The 26,841-nt window shown below is 39.2% G+C and overlaps 1 protein-coding gene across 5 annotated transcripts in view; it reads left to right on the forward strand.

The window, feature by feature from the left end:
- Positions 1–26,841, forward strand: part of SLC8A1 (solute carrier family 8 member A1) — a 477,484-nt gene that overhangs the window by 338,128 nt on the left and 112,515 nt on the right. For all 5 annotated transcript variants that reach the window (XM_055399277.2, XM_088841524.1, XM_055399275.2 and 2 more), the window contains one exon: positions 26,645–26,748. In XM_055399277.2, the coding sequence (XP_055255252.1) occupies positions 26,645–26,748 (104 nt within the window). The remainder of the gene's footprint in view (positions 1–26,644; positions 26,749–26,841) is intronic.

The raw sequence follows: 26,841 nt of genomic DNA on the forward strand, positions 1-26,841 counted from the left end.
CCTACTTTGAATTTTCTTTTTGCTTAAGAGGCAAAAAAAGAGAATAAAATAATAGAGGGAGTATTGAGAAAAGAAATGCCAGGATTCCTTGTAATATTAAACATATTAGCTTGTTTTGCTAACATTGTTTATAATGATTGATTTTATCTTTGGTAGATATCTAAGTGGGTTGACTTTTCTGACATGAATCTTTCATTAAAAAGTTATATTATGGACATTTAGAAACATGAAGTCAATTAGGGACAAAATCTCTAAAGAGAAAAGTTCTTTCTTTCTTCAGGCTCACTGCAATAGTTGGAAGAGTTGTAGTGACTTGATCAACAAGTGATGTGCTCATCTGGCAATTTGACCATGAGATCAGATTTACCTGAGGGTGACTTTTGTCCATCATCCTGCAGTTCTTGGTCCCCATTCTATCATCAAGGGAACAGAGGTTAAAGCAAGTGGGACTGCAGGAGAGATAAGAGAGGAAGGAGGAACTAAGCTTCCAAAATTATCATTTCCATAATGTTCAGAGTCCATATGAATTCTGATCCTGAAATTGGAATTGTTATCTTCCAAGTTTCAAATGGTCTTTAGAAGAGGTAGTTCATATAATACTCTTAAGCAATGGACCATAAATGATTTCAAGGTCACCAGGCCCCAAGAAGGAAGGGAGAAGAAAACAGACAAGAAAAGAGCTCTGGCCAATGGCCTTCTGCCTAACCCAAGAACAGGTATCTGTAATTTCCTCCAGGAATCAAAGAAACCACTAGAAAGGGTGTTTTCTATTGCAGTGAGTTATACTGCAGAGAAACATGGAGATTTGTAGGCTGGGAGCCAGCTATGCAATGTTCTGAGAAAATCTTGACTCCTCCTACAGTGTGTGCTTGGCAAGTCCGCTGGAAAGATCTAGCTCATCCTCTCTCTGACAGTATACAGAGGAACATTCATGTGATCTATTTAAGAGTGATGTAAGCTGACTTTGTTATAAAAACAATGTAATTTTAACTTTGGAATGGCTTCTGGCCTGTGCCACAGCTCTATCAGAATGAATAATAATGGGGGGGGGCATGAGGGTGGAGAGACTTGGCCTTTGCCAAATATGGTCACTAATGAGTGATGCTTTTCAGTCCTCTCCTACTACCCCTGTGAAGGCTGGAACTAAGAACAGGAGCTTCATGTAAGTCCTGTCCATTTCCAGGTGACTAGTTACCCTGGAGAATCGTCAAAGTGTGTCAACACGCACAAACTCTGGGGCTGAATTTTTATAGTTCCATTTTTCTAAATGAGGAGAGGAATTGTGAAAGTGTAGTTTCCTAGCAAGAGAAGTATAAGAAAATGTGCCCCGCTTCCTTCAGAATCCTAATTCATAGGGTCTGGGATATACAAAGACAGATTAAAGCTTTCCTTTATTGTCTGATCATGATTCAGGAGTGGTAGCAATCTCTTAGAAAATAAATCCTACTGGCTGCAAGCATTGTGATCACCTGTGATATAATACAGAGAGACTATACTTATGATCCCTATGGAGGTCTGTTCTCTGTGTAGTCTGACCGTGATGGATTAAGAATATCACATGTTGGTCTAGAGGCACGCTGCTTCAGGAGAATACACAGCCTCCACACTTCATGCTCTCTCCTAAGCAAGCCAGGATCTAATGGGAATTCAGTAAAAGTTCTCAAAGTGAGTAGTAATTTCCACCACTGCAGTGTGTGTGTGCTAAGTAACTTTAGTTGTGTCTGACACTGTGCGACCCTATGGACTGTAGCCTGCCAGGTTCCTCTGTCCATGGGATTCTCCAGGCAAGAATAATGGAGTGGGTTGCCATTTCCTTTTCCAGGAAATCTTCCCAACCCAGGGATCAAACCCATGTCTCTCTCTTATGTTTCTTGCATTGGCAGGTGGGTTCTTTACCACTCGCACCACCTGGGATACATTATTTAATTCTGTTTTCTAGGATTCTAAGTAGGTCCAGTCATAGACCCTAAATCTGATAACTAAAAATAGGGAAAAATTTTAGCCCCACTCTAAAATGGGATCATGTTAATTTTTGGAGTTTTAAAGTTGAACAACTTCTCACTATGTTAGCAGCCAATTTCTGTATTTGTTAACTTCATTACCAAAGAATTGTAAAATATAACACCTTCTATTGAAAAACAATTCAGAATCATGTTTATGGGGTCTAGAACAGGTCCTAGATCAACTTCTTTGTTTTTTATTTCAATGGACTTTCCATAAAACTGCAATTCCTATGGAAGCTCAAAGCTTTGAGCACAGAGAAATCCCTTCAACTTCATCTCCACAGTAAAAAGGACTGACAGCTGAGTTGATGTGAATTTTATCACCATAATGAAGGTCTTGGAACTACATTTCAGAGTCACCCTTGGGATAGTTAGTGCCTTAAAGAGAGAACCTCCACAATATCCTGTCAGTGTCATTAGCATTCTTCCAAACATGCTTTGGGTCCAACTGGAGAGTAGATCAAATACCAAGATCTCTCACTTTGGGGTTCAGTCTCCTTATTTTTTCATACCATTGTGGAGTTTTGTGTTTTTTTTCCACTGTGGGTTACTTTATGTATTTATACTCTGAGTCAGATTTACTGAATTCAGTCTTTTTTAAAAAAAATCAATGAATAATTTTCTCATAGCAAATGAGATTAATGATACTTAAAGTATTTCTTAAAATTTAGATGAGTTGGTGAGATACAACGCCAAGTGTTTGGGGGTATTTCAGACATCATACTACATAAATATCTCACACTGATATTTATAGATCATCATTCCTTTTCTCCTGCAACTTTTGTCATAGATCCTTGAATCTTGAATCTGAGATAACACCACTCTCTCACTTCCACAGAGTTGGGGGGGGTGGGGAAGATGTAGCAAGATGAGAAAATTTCCAAACCGGAAAGAGTCTTGGAGGCAGTCAGTTTCACTCTGAATACTCTGTTCTCTCTCATCCTAAGAACATTCAATTTTGCTTGACAGACATTGTTTATAAAAGTTTGAAAATGGAAGTGGACCTAAAAACACATTCATCATGACACATTCCAGAGGAGGGCATGAAAAAGAGGTCTCTTGCTAAGGATGGAAAGTACCTCATTTTATCATAACTGCCTGCTTAATTAAAAAATGCATTTCCTGGCCTGTTTTATTCATAAAAGTCAGTGGGTAGGTAAAGGAATAATTAGTTGCTCAGAAATTGGCAAGCACTTCCTAAAGAACAGTTTTCTTTATGATGTCTTTGGCATTTATGGTTTACTAGTTGCATTTCCAGGCTTAGACTCTGCACCATAAAATTATAGCTCCATCCTGAGGCTCCAGCTGTCACTTCTGCGAATAATCTCTGGACTCAGAGAAAATAGCATAGTTAACCACATGCATGGAAAGTGGATCCCTCAGTAAAGGCTAAATTTATCAGGAAGGATGTCAGTATTGGAACACCCTGACAATTATTTTATCTGGCCCCCAAATAGGAACCGGAGCAAATGACTTTGCATGGAGTAGCGCCAGAGAAACCTGGTCCAGTTCCATAGTAATAAATGCCAGACTTCATCTTCTTTGCAGCCCCTGATGCATGTGATTTGGACAAGAGCGTTTCCATGAGATATTCTAATGGACGATTATACAGGATGCAGAACAAATCAATCTACCATAAAGAATACCCCCTCTGTAGAATGTCACAGATTTAGTCATTCTAAGAGCTAATTTATGAATTTTTTCTGCTAATCAATGTACTGAAAATAGACCTGATGGAAAATTTACCTGCTATGTTACAGTGGTCAGAATCTACAAGAGCAACAAAAACTACCTTTTGCTTTTACCCTGAATAATAAACAATATGATGCCTGGTCAATCTGGGAAAGTATTTCATAAACTGTTTCAATATGGGAAGTAGAGATATGGGAGACAGGTTTTTTTTTAATGCCCTGTTCATAATGATATCTGCTGCTGAAACTAGTAAAATAACTTCCTAATGCCAGTTGATGGATCACAGTCTTAGAATTATTAGGGCAGCTTTTTCACACTGTAGATTCCCCTACTGAGCCCTCATCTGTGCATCCAAGGTTCTGATTGTATGGTGAGGACAAGGAATCTGTATGTTTGTTTTGAAAGCTCTCCAGGAAATTTTGGTGGTCCACTGAATTGGAGGAACCACTGGTCTAATATCATGTTCCTTCCGTAAACCTCAGAACTCGCAAGTTCGGAACCTGATTTCGCATAATGCCATGAATCTTGTTTTCACTCAGAACCCATTTCTTGAATTCTAATCCATGCTTAGTTTTTCTCACGCCATTTCCTAGGAAAGTCACCATTCATCATGACTGCTCCTCTGATGTTCCTCCTCCTTTGCTTTCCTTGGAATGCACCGCAAACAACATTGCTATCTTGAAATCTTGCCTTGTCTCCTTTCAGATTACTATGTAAATCAGTCCTTTGGCTTCATTTCCAATAGTATCCCCTTGGCCCAAAGCAGGAGCTTTTGTGTTTGTTTGTTTTTGTATAATTGTGGCTCTTCTGATTCTGCATGTTAAAGGCTCCCTCTTTAAGTTAAAGCTTACCCTAAGCTTCAAGGACCTTTCAATTTCTGTGGTTCTATGGTTACTGGTACATTGCTATATCTGTCTCTCTTGGTCTCTCTCTCATCTCCCTCCTACCCCATAGCCCCACACACACACGCTTTTTTTTTTTTTAAACAACATTGCAGTATTGGATTCTACATTCCTTGCCTTGTTCTTCTAAAATCACCCCTTTGGCAAAAGTCGAGCAGCTCATATAAATAGCTTCAATTTCCATTTCAATATACATGACCAATATATAGAGAATTCTTACCTAGACACTTAATCTCCCCTGAAGACCCATATTTCATAGATTCTTAAAGACATTTCCCCATCACAGCTTGGATTAAATATATCTAGACCAAAATTTATTGTATTTTCCCCATAGAATTCCTTAACCTTCCATACAATGTTAGCCATCTCCTATGCCTAGATGCTTGGAAACACCATTTTTTTAAATAACTGATAGTTACAGATCATCATAAAGAAATAGATAACCATTCAGAAGCTACTAGGGAAGAAATCGATAGTCTATGGCCTTCCCTGGTGACTCAGCAGTAAAGAATCTGCCTGCCAATGCAGGAGACGCGGGTTCGATCCCTGGGTCAGGAGGATTCCCTGGCAGAAGAAAATGGCAACCCACTCCAGTATTTGTGCCTGGGGAATCCCATGGACAAAGGAGCCTGATGGGCTACAGTTCATGGTGTCCCAAATAGTCAGAAATGACTTAGTGACTAAACAACAAGTAGAAAGCAAAGACATTATGGTGGCTGCAATTTTTTCTCCAAATACGTTTTCAGCCTTATCCTTTTCCTCCATTTCTCCACAAGCCCAGACTTATCTCAGCCAGCTTTCCCATCCCCACTCCACACTATCTGAAGTAGGAAGGATTTTAGAAACACTAGTCTAGTCCTCTGGGCCTCAGCATCACAGGAAGTTTATTTGCCATCAGATTCTGACCTGTCTTCCGGTTCTAATAGTCCAGGCTGTCATTTATCAACTACTGTGGAATTGTTGTACATCCTGTGTATCCTTTCAGGCACTTAGGATGAAAGCAGTAGACTGCTAAATTTCTGGAATTGATTTGAAAATAAGGTTTGGTTTCCTATCTGGTTTCTGCCTTCCTGTCTTGATTTCATGACTTCAGTGTATCCTAAATGAAGGCATATCCTTCCTATAACCAGTTCCCTTGGAGGATGAGTACCTCTGCCAGATAAGGACAAGGTTCTGCTACATGATGCTGTGTGCAGCCCTTTGAATTCTTTTTTTCCCAATTTTTATTTATTTATTGGCTGCACTGGGTCTTTGTTGCTGCACGCAGCTTTCCCTAGTTACAGCAAGTGGGGGCTACTCTTCAGTCACAGTACATGGGCTTCCCATTGTGTGGATTCTCCTGTTGAGGAGCACAGGCTCTAGGGCATGCAGGCTTCAGTAGCTGCGGCTCGTGGGCTCTAGATGGAGCAGGGATCAAACCAGTATCCCCTGCATTGGCAGACAGATTCTTAACCACTCGACCACCAGGGAAGTCCCCTTTGAACTCTTGATGTTGTTTTATCTTCAAGTCCTCAACACTCAGCTCCTTGCCCATCTGACTCAGTGGTGTTCCTGGCTTCCATTTGTCATGGATTTCCATACTTTCTGGGTGCTGTGTTTTGCTGCTTTGGAATGAACCTCTTCCACCTTTGGTGGCTTTGTTCAGCCGTCCTTATTCCCAACCTCCAACCCTAGTCCAGTGGGCAGATTGTGTTCTCGTCTCTTCCTCTTCCCAGTCTGTTTCATCCCACTGGGAGGAATCAGGCCTGGCCCTCAGTCATAACACCAACTGTCGCAGCTGAACCCTTGTTATCTCCTTTGCTTTCATCCCCTCACGGTTCCTATCTGCCTAACACAAAGAACTGTGAAGAACAGATGTCATTTTATTCCTGCTTTCAATCTTTTTACATCTCATTTCCTCTGATAGTAAATTACTATTTCTCATCATAGACCTCAAGACACTTTGTTCTTTTTCCTTTCACTCTCTCCACACACACACATACACACACACACACACTCTGCCTACTAAATTCTCTAAGAATCACTTTTTTCAGTGACCTCTCACTGTATCAGGAGAGTGATATTCTTTTTACCCTTTCCCATACCCCAACCTGTAAATTTCCATTTCATTACATTGTTTTGGTTGTATTCTCTCACCAATCCTCCTGCCAATACTATAAAAGGTAATGTAATGTGATAGCAATTTTCTATATAATTCATTAACCTGAGACTTCAGTTTTTGATGCTTTCATTTAAAAACTTAATGTACACATCTAGTTATCATTTTGTCATAAAGTGTGCCAAAACCACTCATAGTTGATAAAAATGAAATATGTGCTGAAGCCTGAATTGATGGTGGATAATTAGATTTTTCTGTTCATGAAAACCAGGTCAGTTTCACAACCTGATGATGTTTTGTGCAGCAGAATTTGCATTTTACTACCTCCATCTTGCTATACGAAATTGATCATTGCAGGCAGAAGGCGGAGCTCAGAGAGACTATTTCATGGAATTTCAATTTGTTTTCTCTAATCCCTAGAGAAGTTTTCAGGAAGGTGAAGTTGCAGAAGAGAAATTAAAGCAATTTCTCTCTGTTTCTTCAGCTCTGACAGAGCTAGACTGAAAACTGGGCGCCAAATACTTTCTGGAAACATGCTGCTGCAGGGGTCCCTGGCTGTATATTCCATCAGGGACTTTAGGATCTGGTAGTCCAGGGGAAGGAAATGGCAACCCACTCCAGTGTTCTTGCCTGGAGAATCCCAGGGAGGGGGGAGCCTGGTGGGCTTCTGTCTATGGGGTCACACAGAGTCGGACACGACTGAAGTGACACAGCAGCAGCAGCAGTCCAGGGGAAAGCACTTTCCCCTTGGTGGCCTCCCTGGCCTTCTCCACTTTTTCTATTCTTCTGCAATATAAGCTTTATCCCAGAGTTAGATTGTTTTTTATAAAGGTCAAAATTGATCATGGCAGCCCAGCCCATAATCCAAAAGGACAATGGGTCTTTATTACCAAATGGTGCCCACAGACAGTATATCTCCTGATCTCAATCTCCCTTTCTTGATTCACTGCTCATCAATTCTCCTTCATATAATGTGCCTGGGAAACAGGACAGACAGCACCTAACCCTTTTTAAACATAGTGTGCCTTTTCATTTCTGTTATTTGCATCATTTATTTTTGTTTGTTTGTTTTTATCTTTGACCTTTCATTGCATTTCTGCCTGGCAAAACTCTACTCTTTCTTCAAGACCTGGGCCAATCATCCCAGCCATTGTGAAGTTGCCCACCCTCTGAGCTCTCACAGCATGGAACCCACACATATATTTAGCATTTAGGGAGGTAGGCAGTCTTCGGTTTACATGCCTATCACTCCTCTAAGCAGTGAATTCATATTCTGCTTTTTTACCCCTGTCACCTAACATGGGCCTGACACATGGTTAGTTACCAGATAAAGGTTTGTGGAATGGCTGGACAAAACAATGTGCTGTGGGGATCTGACATGTGCCTGATAAGTTCACTTGGCCCTTCCTAGGAAAGGGCAAGTTATAAGGTTGAATCATATACATGAGTCTCATTTTGCTCACTCTCACAGCCAAATCTATGCCAAGAATCCTATCTTTTCATCTAAAAAATATGTGGGCTGATTTTACTGAGAAATCTAACAGACCTTGATGGATCAGCACAAACTCAAGTACAAATATGCACAGTGAGAAAAGCTATGTTGATTATAAATGTCTCTTAAGCAAACAGCATGTTCTGGCACTATGCTCATTGCCACGCGGAATGCATACATAGTACCTGGGGCTATCCTGGCCCTTGGCAACAGGGCTGCTGAGTGTATATGGTTTTGCCAAAAGGTTTTACATTATTGGGGCTCTGAAAACCCAGAATTGTGTTTCTATGGATTCTCTTCGATTCCAACATCAGTCTCACTAATCTTTTAATATCTGTATCAGGAAGTCTGACTTCATGAAAGACCTTTAGTTAGAACTATAAAGAGAATTTTGAAGACTCCAGAAACTCAAAGATAACTTATTATTCAGGACTTAAGAACGTTATATGAGGACAGGAAGTTGACAGAGAAGGGATAATCCGTAGATAACCTTTAAGGGTTTTCTGGCTTAAATAGTAAAAATAGATAGGTAGATGGATACAATAAATAATTTTTACTTCTAGTGAATTAGTAGAATTTATTCAGGATACATAGTCCTATCTTTGAGAAGCACTCTTATTTCTCTTTTATCGCTTTATATTATTAAAGAATCATATATTATGATTAACAGGTTTCAGGTGGCAGAGTGGTAAAGAACCCTTTTGCCAGATGCAGGAGATGCAAGATTCGATCCCTGAGTCAGGAAAATTCCCTGGAGTAGGACATGGCAACCCATTCCAGTATTCTTGCCTGGAAAATTCCATGACCAGAGAAGCCTAGCAGGCTACAGTCTGTGGGGTTGCAAAGAGGCAGACACAACTGAGCACAATATGCTATATGCCAGGCACTATATTATGATTAATGGCAGTTAAATCCAATTCTACATGATTAAAGTCAATATAAGTGTTAAAATCCAGTACGACAGTATCTTAATAAACATTTAATAAAATATTATTTCATGTTCTGGCAATCAACAGTATATGTGGCTATAAATTCTAAGTTTTAGTCATATAAACATAAAATATCACTCCAAAATGAGATCCATGGAAAGTTTTCAGATATTATTGCTTTTCTGTTCACACAGTAAACTCCTGTTTTCCAAAAATGAATATTAATATACTATACATATTCTATACATATTTTAGAGGGAAACTGAAGAGGCAATAATATAAATTATAATTAAGTGACCTAAGTTGCAAAACGAGAAGATTAAGTTAGCACCCTACATTTGAAAGTGCTCAAAGTGCAAAAACTTTTTTCATGTACATTATTTCATATACTTTTCATGTCAACTTCATTTTGCAGTCAATGAGTTTGAAATTGAGAGAACGTGATGTGACCAAGGTTATGATGCTTAAACATATATAAACATACATATATGATATAAATATAACCTTATCTTTATATGTTTCTATAAATGTACTTTTATATTTATAGCCAAAAGCTATAAATCTGTATTGCAAATGCAATCTCTTATGTCCCCTCTACCTATAAATTTGCTGAACAAAAGTACAGCATTTCTAGGTAATTTATAAAATAGTATAAATCCTAAAAACAATAACCTTTCCTTATAAGAAGATTATGTCTGCATCAAAAGCTGATATAATGGCGAGGATTTGCTTTTTGAACACTAACTGTGAACTTCATGCAATCCATAAAAAAAATTTTTTTTTTAAATTTTTTTCCAAGCCGACTTAACAGATTTTCCCCTACAATCACAGTGCACCTTAAATGCAGCTTATCAGGATCCTTGTAATTAATCCCAGAATTGCTCACCAAGTACTTTCTCACAGTATTTGGTCTAGCGATTCAATATTGTTAAACAATGTCATTATTTGCATTCTGTAAACTTGCTCTGGTTCTATAAAATCTAACCAGGGAAAAATTCCATTACAAACAAGAAACATAAAAGGAAAAAAAATTAAAAAGCAAAACACATTTTCAGTTCAAAGCCAATAAACTCTATTCCGGTTTTGGTTAATTTTTATTTTAAGCTTTAAATTGCTGGTATCAATAAGAAGCTTTATTGTCTTCTTGCTGATTTTCTCTGTGATGACTACCTATAAAGTGCCTTGGGTTCCTTCTGTTAGGAATATGAGCTCCAAATGTAACTGTTTGGGATAGGTTTCAACTAAATAGAATACCTAGAAAAGATTTAAACATCCAAATAAGTTCTACCCTGGAAAGTTCAATGTGAGTCCACAGTCAGGGAATTATTGTGCCCTACACAGTGGAAAGCATCAGCAAAGAGCAGGGGGCCTATTGAAGCCCTTGATATTTTGCTGATAAAAACTTTTGATTCAACATTTATATCAGTTTTAATTTTTACCTGTTTGTGATTAGACACTCAGGAGATATTTCACCACATAGAAGTACATTAGTTGGAGCAATTATAGAATTGCCACATGGCTGCAAAGCTGTTTTCTTTCATAATTACTCCCTTTGAATTAAGCAAATAAGGGTCTCTTTAAAATTAGAAGTATATTTTAAATGGAAAAAAATAGAATTATCAATCATTCTTATCTCAGTGCAAATAGATCATCAGGTTCCTTATCTAGTGGTTGATAGGAATGTACCATGGCTCTGACTGAAAAAGGAAGGGAAGGAAAGAAAAAATGCAAAGACAGATAACTGCTAAACATAGTGCCCGGAAGACTTGGGATACAAATAAGACTATGGGTTAGTTTTTATTTATTCTTTTTTTAGTGTTTCTGTGGGTATTGTAGATTCTTTTCACGTCAGAGACTCACCAGGTCATGACTCTGTTCAGTCATTCTCACTAAAGGAAGTCTGTATTTTCATCATCTGAGCCATTTAATTTGTAAAGCATCCACCAGTAGAATGGACAATAATAGAAAAGCAGTGAGTTAATAAAGAATATCATGCATTTCCTTCTGTTATCAGCATCAGTTTTTACTTCATTAAGAAGAGATGGGAAAGGAAAGGTTTTCTTTGAAGAGTGGTGATCAAGATTTCAGCAGTACCCAAGAGGAAAAACACTAGGATAATTGTAGAGGAAAGGAGTACTATATTTGGATTTAGAGTCTGGTGTGTGTGTGTGTGTTAGTTGCTTAGTCATGTCTGACTCTTTGTGACTCCATGAACTGTAGCTCACCAGGCTCCTCTGTCCATAGGATTCTCAAGACAAGAATATTTGAGTGGGTTGCCATTTCCTTCTCCAGGGGATCTTCCTAGCCCAGAGATGGAACCTGGGTCTCCTGCACTGCAGGCAGATTATTTATCATCTGAGCCACCAGGGAAGCTCAGACAGTGGAGTCTGGAGACTAATTTTAATCCTGATTCTGGCATCTACCAGCTTTGAGGTGTTGGCTAATTTCAATGAATCTCAGTTTGCTCATCTGTATAATAATATGAACCAGGAGATTTCAATGACCAAGGTTTGAGGAACTTCTTCAAGACTGGAAAGTAGAGCATTTGGGAAGGCACGGGCTGAATTCGAGTGGAAAATGACCACTACTGTTTCGATGACAAATTTGGGAATGGGTGATTAATTATTGGTGTTTGTGAATGATTTAGCTCAAGAAACTATTTATTATAGAAGCAGTGGAAGCTTAGCGAGGTAGCCAGAATGACCTTTTAGGGAAAAAACACTGGCAGATGATTCTTAAAAACTTTTCATCAAAACTAGCTAAATGATTAGAAATGACAAAGGAGATAATTTCTCCTTTTAAAAAGGGATGTATAAATTTTCCATAGGACAGAATTCGGACAAGAGCTTCAATAAAGACCACTAGGAAGAACTATAAGAAGAAGGTTACCGTCTATTTTAGGAGTCCAGGCAGGGCTCAAGCATATAAAGAGGAATGTAGGGAAAATAAACATTCAGCTCTGAGAGACCTAATCCTATGTAGCTCATCCATAGAAAAATGCCAAAAGTTCATGATATTTTTGGCTTGTTTTAGTTATTCCCTCCTCTAAAATGTAGATCAGTCTATTTAGATACAGCAGAGGGAAAAAAATGAATGCCCCACAATCCATTATTACTATAATCCATTATCAGATATAACTATAAAGATATAATTAATTACATTATTGTGAAGATATTTCATGGAACATCTTGTGCCATTTTAAAGGAGAGATTTTATATTTTTTGTGTCATGGGAAATGTCCAAAATATAACATGAAGCAAAAAATCATGACACCAAGTTTTGTTTAAACACACCCGCATATCCATATACACAAATTGTGGTCCAATTATGTATTTTAAAAGCTAAAAGCAAAACATTTTAAAAAGTCAGGTGGTAATCTCTAGTGGCAGGCTTTTGGGTGATTTTTCTTTTCCTTCATTTCTACATTTGTCAAATTCTCAAAATGAATAAGCATGATGTTAACAAGCGGGAAAAACACTTTAAGACAAATAATACACAAATGATCTGAAAGCAGTTTATATTATTTAAATTGTATTTAGTGAAAAAGAGTCTATGAAGTACCAAGTTTCTCATTCTGCCAATTTAAGGTGTTTGACATGAACAAGGTCAGAAGTCTGTTCAGAATCAAGTTTTACCTATGTTATCAGGGAAAGGAAATATATTCACTGAAGATTAATTTAAAAATCTGTGTTACTGATTTCTACAAACCTCCCTCTTAATATCAGTAAATTAGCCTTACTGAAATACTTTAGTTCCTAGTCCCATTCTTCTTTGGACTCTGTAGCAATAATTATGATAACCACCTCTGATTGAGTGCTTTCTCTGTGCCACACCCTGTTCCGTTTTCCCAGATAGTCCCCTGAACAACCTCATGATATAGTTGTAATTATTCCATTATTACTGATGAGAAAACTAAGGCATAGATGAATTCATTGCATGAGTTACAGGCACTTCAGTCCCAGAAGTCCCGGCTCTTAACACAATATTGTTCCCAGTCATAGTAGACATAACTAATGTTCATTTAGCACTTCATTTACACCAGTCTCCATGCTAAGCATCTTATACGTGTTGTCACAATTTGTTTGCAGCAATCAAATGAGATATATACCACTTTTATAACCGCTTTACAGAGCACCCTTAGAGTAAGTAACCATAGGTTCAGTAGTAAATGATCGTAAGAATTTTGCAACCTGAGTCCCTTTCTTAAGACAACATTTTAGGAGGCTGTTTTATCCCACCAGTATGGTGGAACCACTCAGAGCCATGGTCATGCTTACAGGGACATGATTAGCCTTAATAGTTCTGTTATTTGTGGATATAAATTAACACTGGAATAGTTGATAAACTTCCTGGAGAGCCTTCTTCATGACACCTTCAGGATAAAGCAACCTGAACACAGCCTCTTTCCAGCCTTATACCCACTGGGTAAGTTTTTTATAAACCATAGGCCTCCGTTGTGAGACACAAAACTAAAATCCAAACATATTTATAGGATAGATAGGGAGAAAGAAAAATTTCTTCTGCCTTCTAGGTTCTTCCAGCTGGTCTAAGAATTAAGTTGATGTGAGGCAGATTGAGAGGAGAAAAGACAGGGACGCCTGGTTTGCCTGGTTTGTGTCACAAAGAGTCAGACACAACTGAATGACTGAGCTGAACTGAACTTCATATATACGGGGACCCAACATGCATGAGAGGACTAGAGATCCGATATACATGAGAGGGTCAGAGACAGAAACGTAAAACAAGGTCTGTATGTCATCCTGAGCTAAGGAATGGGATAGGAGCCTAGGGCTTCCAAGGTCAAGAGGGTCATTCACAGGACTGAAAGCAGAACAGATGTTGATAGTTAGATATTGACCCTGCCATACAGATAGGGTCACTTAGATATAATTTATCTCTGTGAATAACTTTTTCTGGGAAAAACCCCCAAATTAAATTCTTCTAGGTAGTTAATGGAAGGACAGTAATTTCTCTTGAATCCAAAGGGTCTTGATTGCTTATAGCTCAAAATAATCCTCATGCAGCAGTGGGGAGACTCATTCTGAATCCCCATAATAGTGTGAAGACATAAGGATTGATTGCTTAATCTAATGTAAAATAGCAATAAAACATTAGCGATGGAATAGAAGTATGATATATAAAAATTATCATCAGTTAATTAATTATTAATTTATTTTAGTTATATTCAAGGAAATTCCTGGTATCCTGTCTTTTAGAATATTTTATGCAAATACATGCAGAGATTGATCTGCCATTCAATCTTCTATGACTTTGGAGAAAAGGAGGGGAGGAAGGAAAAGAGAGAGGATATGAATTAGAGACTTTAGGAAAACTCAGCTTTATTTCTTGGCATTCTGTTTTTTAAAGCTGGCATCTTTGACATAGGGATTCCCTGATAGCTCAATTGGTAAAGAATCCACCTGCAATGCAGAAGACCCTGGTTCGATTCCTGGGTCAGGAAAATCTGCTGGAGAAGGGAAAGGATACCCACTCCAGTATTCTGGCCTGGAGAATTCCATGGACTGTATTGACCATGCTGTCACAAAGCGTCAGACACGAATGGGCAAATTTCACTTTTACACTTTCTTTTGATTAGAATGCTTTCAGCATATTCTAGCTGCTTTCCTGTAATGTTCTAAGAGTGAGATCTTTCTACTGCTTTCCAGGGAAACTCTTTAATTTGAGCAAAGAATCTTGACAAAGGAGGAAGGACCAAAGGTATGAATAATCTCTGGAAAGAGTCTAATGACAAACCCAGGAATGCTGAAAAAATTCAAGATGAAGAGAGTTTTGGAAAAGGTTGGGAAATCAACTGTGTCTTTGAAATTCAGCAGCTGCCAATTTCATCTAATTTCAAATTCTTATAAAGGGCAGTGGCAAATTGAGGACTTAACAGAAGTTTCTAAAACTGAACTAAAAGTTTATGTGTTCAGTTTGTAGAAAAGATACTCGATGCCCCAAAGTACTCAACATTATCCTCAACTTTGAGGAATTTGTTAAAACAACTTTTTCAAGAGAAGTTGACGTTTTTCATTCCTGTTAAGGAATGCAGTCAAGATCGCAGATTACAAACAGTCCTAACAAGTTAAGGAATCAGTTTAAAGTTGGTAAGAATCTTCCATCATTTTGTTAAAAGTCCCTCTCTGATGGAACTTGCACAATGTCAATAGTGTTAAACAAACAAACAAGCAAAACAAAAAACAAAACACTAGACTAAGATCCATTTTGGTGTATTTCAAAGCATGGTACCCAATGCTTTATCCGGTTTGTTTTTCACTAAATTGATAAATTGTCTCAATGTCTCCAGTGCACGTGGAGGAAATGAACTCAGGATCCTTACTACTTTATCCTTCTTAAAACTGAAGTGTACTAGCTGCAGGGAAATAAAACAATGGCAAAGTATAAATTTTATACATCACAAAATTATGGACATTTTTAATATATCCAGATTTCCACATTAGCGTGTCATCATAGGATAGAAGCTTGTGGGGGAGGGAGTTGGATTCTAGAAGTCCCAGCTTATTATTTATTGAAACAACAATTCTAGGATCCCTGCAGTCTCTCTTTTAAACGGTCAACCAGCATGTCTTCTAGGGACTGGAAGGTAGGCCTGAAGCTAACAATAGATTGCTAAAAAAAGAGAAAGATCAAAAAAGAATCGCACTTGTTCCTATTTTGCATCTGAACAAATGAGTTGGTTGCCATTCAGATTCAAAAGCAAACAGAGGAAAATAGAATAGAGCAAGGTTCTGCTGGAAAAGCCCCTGCTCCAGTGCTCTGTGAAACTGCCCTGGAATCCCCTGAGAACAGCAGGATTTTAGCTATTCGTGCCCCTTGCTCTGCTTGAAGCAATGATTTCAATCACCGCTTGATAATGCAAAGAGATCAGTGCAGGGATGACAAGGCCTCCTGGAGAATTACTTTGGTTTAGCTACGTTAGCACCTCTCTTCTTTGGAGTCTATTTAAATTAAAGCATAGCACCCATCTGGGTTTGCCAGGCTCTGCTTCATAGCAGGAGCTCCAGGAAAAGTATAACTTCAGCCCCCTTTGTGTATCTAGCTACCCTGGTGAGGGGACACCTGTTAGGACTGGGGAGCTAACCAGTTACTTCTTTTCTTTTTATTGAACTGTAGTTGATTTACAAAGTTGTGTTTATTTCAGGTGTATAGTGAAATGAATCAGTTATTTAGACACATACACATTCATATATGGCTTTCCAAGTAGCTCAGTGGTAAAGAGTCTGCCTGCAATGCAGAAGACCCAGGTTTGATGACTGGTTCGGGAAGATCTCCTGGAGAAGGACATGGCAACCCACTCTACTTTTCTTGCCTGGAGAATCCCATGGACAGAGGAGCCTGGCAGGCTACAGTCCATAGGGTCACAAAGAGTTGGACATGACTGAAGCAACTTAGCATGCACATTTATATGCATATATGCAGATTATTTACCACTGAGCTGCCAGAGAACCCCTCCATTGAGAATTTTCTGACACCCACCTCTACCATCTGCCAACTGCCCCTTTGGGTGACTGGTTGAAGGAGAAAGTTAAGAACTATAAAGTAAACCACTCCATTTCAGTTAATCCTAACTCTTCCTAACATGTTATAGTCCTTCGCAAAATGATTTTGCATGCATTTTGATCATTGCAGCCACCTGCAATCAGATATGTGAAGTTTTATTATCCACCATTGATGAATGATGACACTATTTATGTGATCATTATAACACTAAATATTACAGTCACTGTGAAGTGAGTTTCCTTATCCCCATTTGATAGATGATAATACTAATGTCTAGAAAGATGCCAGAACTGGTCCACAGATCTCAGCTGGAAAGTCCAAGATAATCTGACTCCCAGTTTGGTGCCCTTGACAGTTCAACAAAGGAAACAATAAATTTAGGTCATGATCTAGTCCCTCTCCTGTGACTAGCTTAGAATGGAAACTTAAACTCCCAAGTGAAGTCAGGGCAAAGAGTTCCTCACCAATAATCTGAAAAGGATATAAAAATATTATTAGAAATAATATGAAAAGTAGTCTGTTCATATCCTATTTGGAATGTTAATTGGAGGGAGAATTGATTTGTGTCACTTACGGAAAGTGTTGAGAAGATATGTGTGGGTTCTTCTCTGACTGCCCCTTTCTTTCCCTAATTGCAAATCACTAAGCAACTCACAAAGTCACCTGTTGAAGGGGGGGGGGTGGGAAAACTTAAAATGGGCAAGGAATTTAAGCCAAGTGATACAGAGGCAACCCATAGCAAGCATATCTTTCCTTGTTGGTAGAGAGAAATCAGTGCCAACAAGAGCGCTGGATGAAGCCCTCGGTGATGTGAAGAGAGCTGTTGGCTTTGCAAGGGCAGCAGGCGTAATCCTTGATTGAGTGTTTTCCTTTCCTTTTAAATGAGCTCCATGACGGAAATGCTGTTTCTGATTTTTTTTCTTAAGACTTTATATTTAGAGGGAAAGAAACCAGCCAAAGAAGTCAGGCCTGAGGTAACATCCACCAGAAATGCTGTCAAAGCATGACATCCATAGCCCTCAGCCCTGGAGGAGGCAGCAAGCATTCTTCCTGGGGAGAGGAATGTACTGGAGGGTGGCCGAGCTGGCAGACACAGCGAGAACACAGCTCTGATGCAAGTTATCTTCCCTGTCCCATGGCCATGCAGCACCCTAGCTCCCTGTTTGGCAGACTCGCAAAATGTGAAACTTCTAACTGAAAATTCACCCCAAACATTCTCACCGCCGTTTCTTACCCTAAGAAACAGTCTTTTCTAAATCATGATTTTATCCTGAAGCTTGTTTTCTGTTGTTGCCTAACACGTTTGTTGAAATACAATTCATATACCAGAGAATTCACCTATTTAACATGCAATTCAGAGGGCTTTAATATATTCTCAGAAGTGTGCCACCATGGCTGTAATCTACTTTAGAATTTTTTCATTACCCCCAAATGAAATCCCTTGCTCATTAGCAGTAACCTGCCATTTATTCCCCAACCCTCAACCCCGAGGCAGCCACCAATCTACTTTCTGTCTCTATGGATTTGCCTATTCTGCTGCTGCTGCTGCTGCATCACTTCAGTCGTATCCGACTCTGTGTGACCCCATAGACGGAAGCCCACCAGGCTCCCCCGTCCCTGGGATTCTCCAGGCAAGAACACTGGAGTGGGTTGCCATTTCCTTCTCCAATGTGTGAAAGTGAAAAGTGAAAGTGAAGTCGCTCAGTCGTGTCCGACCCTTAGCGACCCCACGGACTGCAGCCTACCAGGTTCCTCCATCCATGGGATTTTCTAGGCAATAGTACTGGAGTGGCTTGCCATTGCCTTTTATAAATAGAATCATACAATGTCTGAACTTTTGTGTCTGGTTTCTTTCACTTAGCATAATGTTTACAAGCTTTATCCATGTCAAAGTGTAGGGGAGGAAAAATAATTTTTCCTTACCATTTAGAGTTCTTGGCTGAGACCATATAATAAAAGACAGATTAGCAAGAAAAAATAAACAATTTTATTAACATAGGTACATGGGATATACCCAGGGAGAAATGAGTGATTCTCTGAGGTGTCTTAAATGCAATCTTAAATATTATCTTCCTAGGGAAATGGGAAGGGGTATTTAAGCTTCTAGGGGAGAGTACGTAATTATTAGAAAAAAATGAATGGGCCCTTAGAGAAAAAGATGGGAGATAAGTGATGTCCACTTCTAGTCTCCTTTCTGGTGATGAGTCAATTTCCCTAGTTGATGAAGCATCTGTCTTTAGGCAGATTGGGTTTCAGAGAACCATCTCCCTGTATTGGCTATTTTTAGGTGCTCTCAGCTCAAAATGGGCTTCCCTGATGCTTCAGTGGTAAAGAACCCACCTGCCAATACAGAAGATATGGATTCAATCCCTGGTTGAGAAGATCCCCTGGAGAAAGAAATAGCAACCCACTCTATTATCCTTGCCTGGGCAATCCCATGATCAGAGGAACCTGGTGGGCTACAGTCCATGGGGTCTCAAAGAGTCTGATGTGACTTAAGGACTAAAAACCAATGACAAGCTCAAAATAATCAGTATACCAAAGCACTATGTTTTAGGGTGGCGTATTGTGCTACCTGTAAGTAGCATGAATCAGAATTCTGATCCTTTTAATTGCTGAATAATATCTGATTGTGTGGATGTATCACATTTTGTTTATCCAGTCATCAGCTGACACACATTTAAGTTGTTTCCAACTTTTAGCTGTTAATAATTCTGCAGTGAACATTCATGTACAAGTCTCTGTGTGGACATATGTTTTTCAGTCTCTTGAGTTCCACCTCAAAATAGAATTGCTGCGTCATATAATAACTGTATTTTTAAACTTTTGAGGAACATCCAGGTTTTTCCAAAGCTTCTATACCATTTTACGTTCCCACCAGCAGTGTCAGAGAGTTCCAATTCTTGTTTATTCTCCATAGCACTTGGTATTATCTGTCTTTTTGATTATAGCTATCTTCATGAGAGTGAAGTTATATCTCATCGTGGTTTTGATTTGCATCTTCCTAATGACAAATGAGTGCTTACTGGCCAGAAGTTTACCTTCTTTAGAGAACTGTTTGTTCAGATCCTTTGCCCATTTTAAGTTGATTTTTTTTTTGTCGTTTTGAGTAATAGGAGTTTACCCTGAAGCTTTTAACATCAGATGGACTGGAGATTCAGTTGCAAATTTGCCTTACCTGATGGCACCACTCTATGGTCAGAGAAATGACCAGATCTTTTCCCTTCAAATGAGGTTGGTCCTGGGACTTCTTTCTTGAGTCTGAGTATGGTGGCTTCCATGTGGAAAGTTTTCAGTTCCATGGACGTGGCCTTTCACTGATGTGGCTCAAGGCTGAGAGAAGGCACGGACAAGGCACAGAATATCTTCTGTGTCAGTTGAAACCCTTAGTCTTTCTGTTCTCCAAACAAATCTCTGTTGTATTAAAACCTAGCACCAGAGTTCTTATCTCTCTAGGAAGGAAGTCACTGTGAATGAGTATAAACTCTGCTGCCCAGAGGTTTAAGGTGTTTTCTCATCTCTAACTATTGTGGTGGCTTGTGGAGACCAGTATTTCCTGAGAGGAGGACACAACACCTTTACATTCTCTCTATAATCCAGAAAAGAACACTGGTGAAGGACAAAGTTAAATGTGTTTCCCATGCTTCAACCTAGATTTCTAATTAGATCTAAAATTTGCTTTTGACCCTCCCTGCCTCACAATGCTGCCTGTGTGTGCATGCAAGTCACTTCAGTCGTGCATGACTGTGCGACCATGTGACTGTAGCCTGCCAGGCAAAAATACTAGAGTAGGTTGCTGTGCCCTCCTCCAGGGGATTTTCCCAGCCCAGGGATTGAACCCTTTCTCTTACAACTCCTATATTGACAGGTTCTTTACCATTAGCGCCGCTTGGGAAGCCCCACAATGCTACCTTTTCCTTATTTAATATATTCTTTTAAGCATCAGGACACACGTGCCGATTCTTCATTAGTCAGCTCCCAGCCCCAGTAACATTATTAGAATCCCCTGAAAACTTTTTAAAACTGTATTCATGCTGAGACCTCTCAACTGGAGAGTCTCGTCATCTCACTGATTTGGAGTGGGCCCAGCCTAAGCATTTAGAGTTTTCAGGTCGAATATGCAGACAGTTTCAAAACACAAGCCCAACTATCACTAGCCTCTTCATTTATTATGAGACTTAAGTATGCTTTTTCCTGTCTAGATCAGTGCTTCTAAAACTTTTACTTGCATTGGTGTCTTCTGGGGGGTCTTGATAAAATGCAGATCTGATTTGGTGTGTTTGGGGCAGGCTCCAAGACTCTGCATTTCTAACAAGCCCCTCGGTGAAGCCAAGGCTGCTGGATGGCTGCTCACATTCCTCAGAGCTGGGGAGCCCCTATATGTTTGTGGCATTTTTCAATTAATCCTGATAGGCTCTTTATCACCTCAAGGATTTAACTTTTTAACACACCATCATCCACTACAATATGTAGTAGAATTAAAAATCTATTGCTGCTCATCTAGGCAGTCTTTGTTAACATAAAGATTAAACAATAAACTTCTGTATTAATTCAAGGTAATGATTTAGATCTTTTAAAGTGGCAATAAAAATACTGCACAGCTCAGTGAGCAAGGACCTTGTAGGTCATGACCTGAAAGATCCAGTCACAGGAGCCTCGGTTTGTGACCTTGGAAGTTACTTTACTTCTCAGTCATTGTTGCCTCTGCGAATTGTTAAATGGTACAAGTTACTTCCAGGCCTGCTAGAAAGATGGGTGAACCGAGAAATGCAAAAGCCGATCAGTTTATTGACCTCTGATCTAAAGAGAGGTTAAATCTTTAAGAAAATCTTTTTTAAAGAGGTATTGCAGTACCTATATATGTGAAATCCTCAGTAAAATCTTTTTATTTTATGAGGATTTAGAAAGATTCTCTTCTTTTTCATCCTCCAACTCATCTTTTCTCGCTTCTCCCAACTTCGTAGTCTTAGGGAGAAGAAAGCGCAGAAGGAGAAATTGAAGCTGAAATTTGAAAAGAGGCTGATTCAAATGTGACTTAATAATGAGATATTAGTATTTTGAAGAGGTTTTATGACTCTTGCTAATAGCACCATCTCTTTCTCTTCTTTCTCATAGTTTGCCTGAGGCACCACCTGATATAAGAACTCCTGACTAGAATGCTTGAAGGAATTTGGGTCCTTTGAAACCCATCAGATAAGAGAAAGATTGAGAAATAAAATATAGATGTGGCTTTAGCATCATCAAAGGAAAGGCAAAAATCAAAGGAACGACCTGTATTTTTCCACTAAATAATTTGATCTTTCTTAACCAAATGCTTTTTTTTTTTTCTAAAAATGGAACCAAAATGTATCTCCATAAATATTTTGGCCATCCTGAGAAACTATTTAATGTTTTAATGATATCATAAGATTTGTAACTGTGTTGCTAGTTTCCAGGAAACGTAATTTTTATAGTATACTCTTCAACTGTAGAGTGATGTTAAAAAAATCAAGTGAGAAATTCTCCTTACCTTCTTCATCATGATTAGGGTAGTTGAAAATTGCATGACACAATTTTTCTGTTTGTTACTTATTGGTGTAAAAATAGCGCAGGCGTTGTTGTTGGATGAAAGGCTGGATCTCCCCAACTGTTCCAGTTTTGTTTTGGTTAACTTGCTGATTTAAAGAAATAATAACACTAGTATAATGATATATATATAAGTGAATCACTTTGGTGTACACTTGAAACTGTAGATTAACTGTACTTCACAAAAAGAAAGAATAACAGCTATCTGATTGCTTCCCATTGATAAATAGAATCAAAGAATAGCCAATATGAATCTATATTCTCAGAGAGAGAGTCTTGTTGCAGTGCAAAAGCCCTATGAATATGGGATTGGTGTGGCAAAGGGGAAAAATTGAAGGACCTTTAATATCATTCAGTCCTTGAGGTTTAATTCCCTCTGAAGAACTGTGAGGAGCAGAGAGAGGTGTGCTTCTGCTGATTATCAAGCTAGAAGTAGAACTGGGGTTTTCACCAAACCAACCCCATCTTCTTTACTTCGCCCATGATGAAAGAAGTGGCCATGGTCTTTCATGCATTAGGTTGTGGGAAGTGAGCCAAAGACTTGCCAAGGATATGATCCTTTAAAATTTATATAGGTTGATTGCACCTCTCCCTTTGCTAGGGGGCTTCCCGTGTGGCACTAGTGATAAAGAACCTGCCTGCCAATGCAGGAGACACGAGAGATTCAGGTTCGATCCCTGAGTCGGGAAGATTCCCTGGAGGAGGGCACAGCAACCCACTCCAGTATTCTTGCCTGGGGAATCCCATGAAGAGAGGCGACTGGAGAGCTGCAGTCCGTAAGGTCGCACAGAGTCAGAAACAACTGAAGTGACTTAGCACGCATGCACCTTTGCTAGGGGGAGAGATAGTGTTCTTCTAAAGCAAAAGATGAACATTACCAATCTCTTCTGGTTTTTGCCTCTCTTGATTCAGAGGACTAATTCATATTGATTTCTTTATCTTGCCTCTTTAAATTGACTGAATTTTCCTTTAATAATCAAGTTTCCTATTAATAGCTGTACTGAACAAGAGGAGTAAAATCAATATGTGATTTAATGGCTCCTCCTGTCAAGGGCACTATTGATTGTAATACTAATGATTTTGAAATGATATACCATTATGCAAATCCCATCTATTTCAGGTGCCTTTGCCAGGCACCCACAGAAGTACTGTTTTCTTTTCCTTCATAGTTGATCTTCCAGTGTCACAGTTATCAAGTACTGAAACATTTTCTAAGGATTATAATCCCAGTGACTAGCATTCTCTATTGATAAATTTTAAGTGTTTATTATATAAATGAATGGGGTGAGACCTTATGTTTTTCACATTGATCAGCTACTCAGAATGTAGAAAATAAACCTATCACAGCAATAGCAGATTAAATTCACCAAGGATCAGAAACATTATGTTACTCGGGTTTTTCTGTTTATCTATGAATAAGTGGTCATGTTGCCCTTTGGGAATGAAACTGGGAGCCCCTCCTAAACAAATAGAAAGACCACTCCAAACATCTGCACTATGCTTTATTTCTATAATAATGCATGAGATCTGGGATGGGTTGGGAGTACAGGATGGAAAAAGACAAGTCAAATGTTTTTATATAATATAAGCAAGAACATTGCAATATGTACTCTACCATGAAGTGTCTTGATTCAGTTCAGTTCAGTTCAGGTCATTCAATCGGTAGTGTCCGACTCTCTGCGACCTCATGAATCACAACACGCCAGGCCTCCCTGTCCATCATCAACTCCTGGAGTTCACTCAAACTCACGTCCATCAAGTCATCTCATTCTCTGTCGTCCCCTTGGCCGTTAGGTCCAAAAGACAGTAGCAGGACCCGTCTAATGCCCACCAGCGTTTTCCCACACATGATCATATGTTGCTGATAGCTTTAGCAGCAATGTACAAGTATAGTTTATGATTACAAGGCGGTAAGGTGGAAATTAATACCTAAAATGCATAACTTGGATGACAAATAAGATAGAGTGTTTGGCAGTTTTTTGAAGAATAAATTTGATCTCACCAAATTGATTCTAAAATGAAAAACACATGTATCATCAATTCCTATATCTTCTTGTGCTTTCTCTAATATTTTGTATTTTTTTGGATACTGAGGAATGATCAGATACCCTGGTGTAGTCAGAGCAGGCTGGTTATAGATAGAAAGTAAATTGGTGAAGTTAGGAATTGTTCACTATATATATGCGTGGCTGGACTTTTGTCAAATTGTTGGCGGTTTTACAAATATCTAACTGCTCTTTAAAAATTATATTGCTTTAGTCATTGACAGCTGCTCACCTAGCCTTACTAGTTCGGTCTCTGAAGACAAAGCTGAGATAGAAAAGCACTATCACGTGTTCCAATTCCTTAGCAGTGAGCCATTGGGATGTGAGTGTTATGGGGATGTTCTTTAGGTGAGGAGCAGGGAGGAGGTTATGAGGCTCTTTAGAACCAGAAGCAGTCATTTGTTCTCACTTAGCATTAGAGGCTGGGAAATTCAGAGAATTAAAAGCAACTTCTACCTTTATTCTCCTTCATATGAGAAAAGAAGGCTGGTGCCCTTTGGCATGTGTAGGTCTAAATGAAACTTGAGAGCTTTGATCAATTATCAAAAAAAGAGATCTTTATAGAAAACCTGGAAAATTCCACCAAATCTAAATAATGTGCATGACATTAAAACTGTGTGTCTTTGAAAACTCATCATTTTTAAACCTTTAGTCAAAAATATTCTTGGCCAATGTTATTGAACAAAAGATATTTTCAAGAACAAACACGTGTTTTTGGGCTCTGAGTAAGTTGTAATACATGAAGTGATTAAACCCTTATTAATTAGAAGGTAACACTAGATTTCTTTTCAGAGTCATCAAGGCTTAGGGGAGGTTGAGATTTGCATAATATTTGCATTTGTCATACCAGCCTGTCAGTCACAACCATAAGACAACAAGGCAAAAAGTGCTAAAGGATCGATTACAGGAAGAATTCTTAATGAAATGTCTCGATGTATCCATGGAGTTTGCAAGGAGAATAAAGAGTGTATTTTGTCTAAGTTGAAACTCAACTTTGGGAGGGAAGAAAATAGAACATCACTCCTCACCCCGACTTTAAGAGGCCTTCATCTTTAGAGAGACAAAACACACCTTCCCCTTGTGATCCAGGTGGAAAATCTGACTCACTTGAAAATGAGTGGGACATAGGGTAGGGTAAGATATTTTATTTTGTGATCCTTACATATATATATTTATATACACACACACACACACACACACACATATATATATTATTTTAATAAAATTTTATGATAAAAAGGTCATGCTTGGAAATAAAGTAAAGTAAATAAAGTAAAGCAAGATGAAAGCCTCACAAAATGATCCTCATAAAAATGATCCTCATGCCTGTTATGAACAGAGGTAGCCTCCGTTCATATTTTGATGTGCTTTACCGATTTGTATCACAGGAGTGAATTCCAGAGCATAGCTCAGACTGTCCTATGGTTAAGGTATTTACTTACAAATATATTTTTCTTTTCTTGTTATTGTGATCTGTGTTTTCCTGCTTCCCACAATGACGTTAAACCTAGTAGGATGAGAGCTGTATTTTGACTGAAATAACTCTGTGGCCCTGGGCAGGGGCACTGTGCATTGGGTGATCTCTCTGGTCTCTCAGACCCATCCCACACCCTTTCTGGAAGGACAGTCTCACAGTCCAGAAGTTTCTCAGTTGGCGTTTGTCTGGAAGTGCCGCTCGTTAACCTTGCTTTCCTCTTCTCTATGTTCCTTCTCTTCTGTTTCCTCTTCCCCTTGTTCGTCAATTTCTATTCTTCTCTGTTTCAGCAAAACAATATCAGTCAAGGTAATTGATGATGAGGAGTATGAGAAAAACAAGACCTTCTTCCTTGAGATTGGAGAGCCCCGCCTGGTGGAGATGAGTGAGAAGAAAGGTGGGGGAGCTGCTCCAGGGCTGAGCCCAACAGCTTCTGCTGGCCTGTGCCACCCCTGGATGCCTGCACTCTTCAGAACGTGACTTACAATGCACACATCCCTCCACCTATGTAACAGGGCATAGATCTCCTTGGGGTCACAGTAGGCCTGGCCTGGAGCCCCATCAACCAGTGTGGGCCACTCTGCACACTGCAGTCTGAGCATCGGCAGTGCAGTCAAGCTTCCATTGCTGGGAATGTTGGTGCTGATGCTGGCTACACCCCCATAAAGCCAACTGTCTGATTTCTTAATTTGGGGTACCTCCTGACTGCTAAGTTGAAGCAGAAGAATTTGTATCAGGGATGGATTGGCAGAGATTAGTGGGGGCCAGCTGAGAGTCCCTGGATGCCCTTTTACATACTCCTGGAGGTCCATGTGTGGCCAGTTCTCCTTCCATAACATCACAGTAACATGCTGCTTGGTGAACACCTAGCATGAGCGTGTGACTCCAACCATTTGTTTTGCCTTTGTCTTGTGTTCCCACAGGAAGATCATTACCATTAGAATATTTGACCGTGAGGAATATGAGAAAGAGTGCAGTTTCTCCCTTGTGCTTGAGGAACCAAAATGGATAAGAAGAGGAATGAAAGGTGTGAGAGTATACAAAGACATACCAGCGAGAAACTGTACTCCTCTCCGTGTCTCCTACTCTCACACTTAACTCTCTCCTCTTCCTCGGCTTC

Source organism: Moschus berezovskii, chromosome 11 (genome assembly GCF_049115385.1).
Source record: "Moschus berezovskii isolate FMDL1 chromosome 11, NW_MosBer_1.0, whole genome shotgun sequence".
Classification (NCBI taxonomy): Eukaryota; Metazoa; Chordata; class Mammalia; order Artiodactyla; family Moschidae; genus Moschus; species Moschus berezovskii.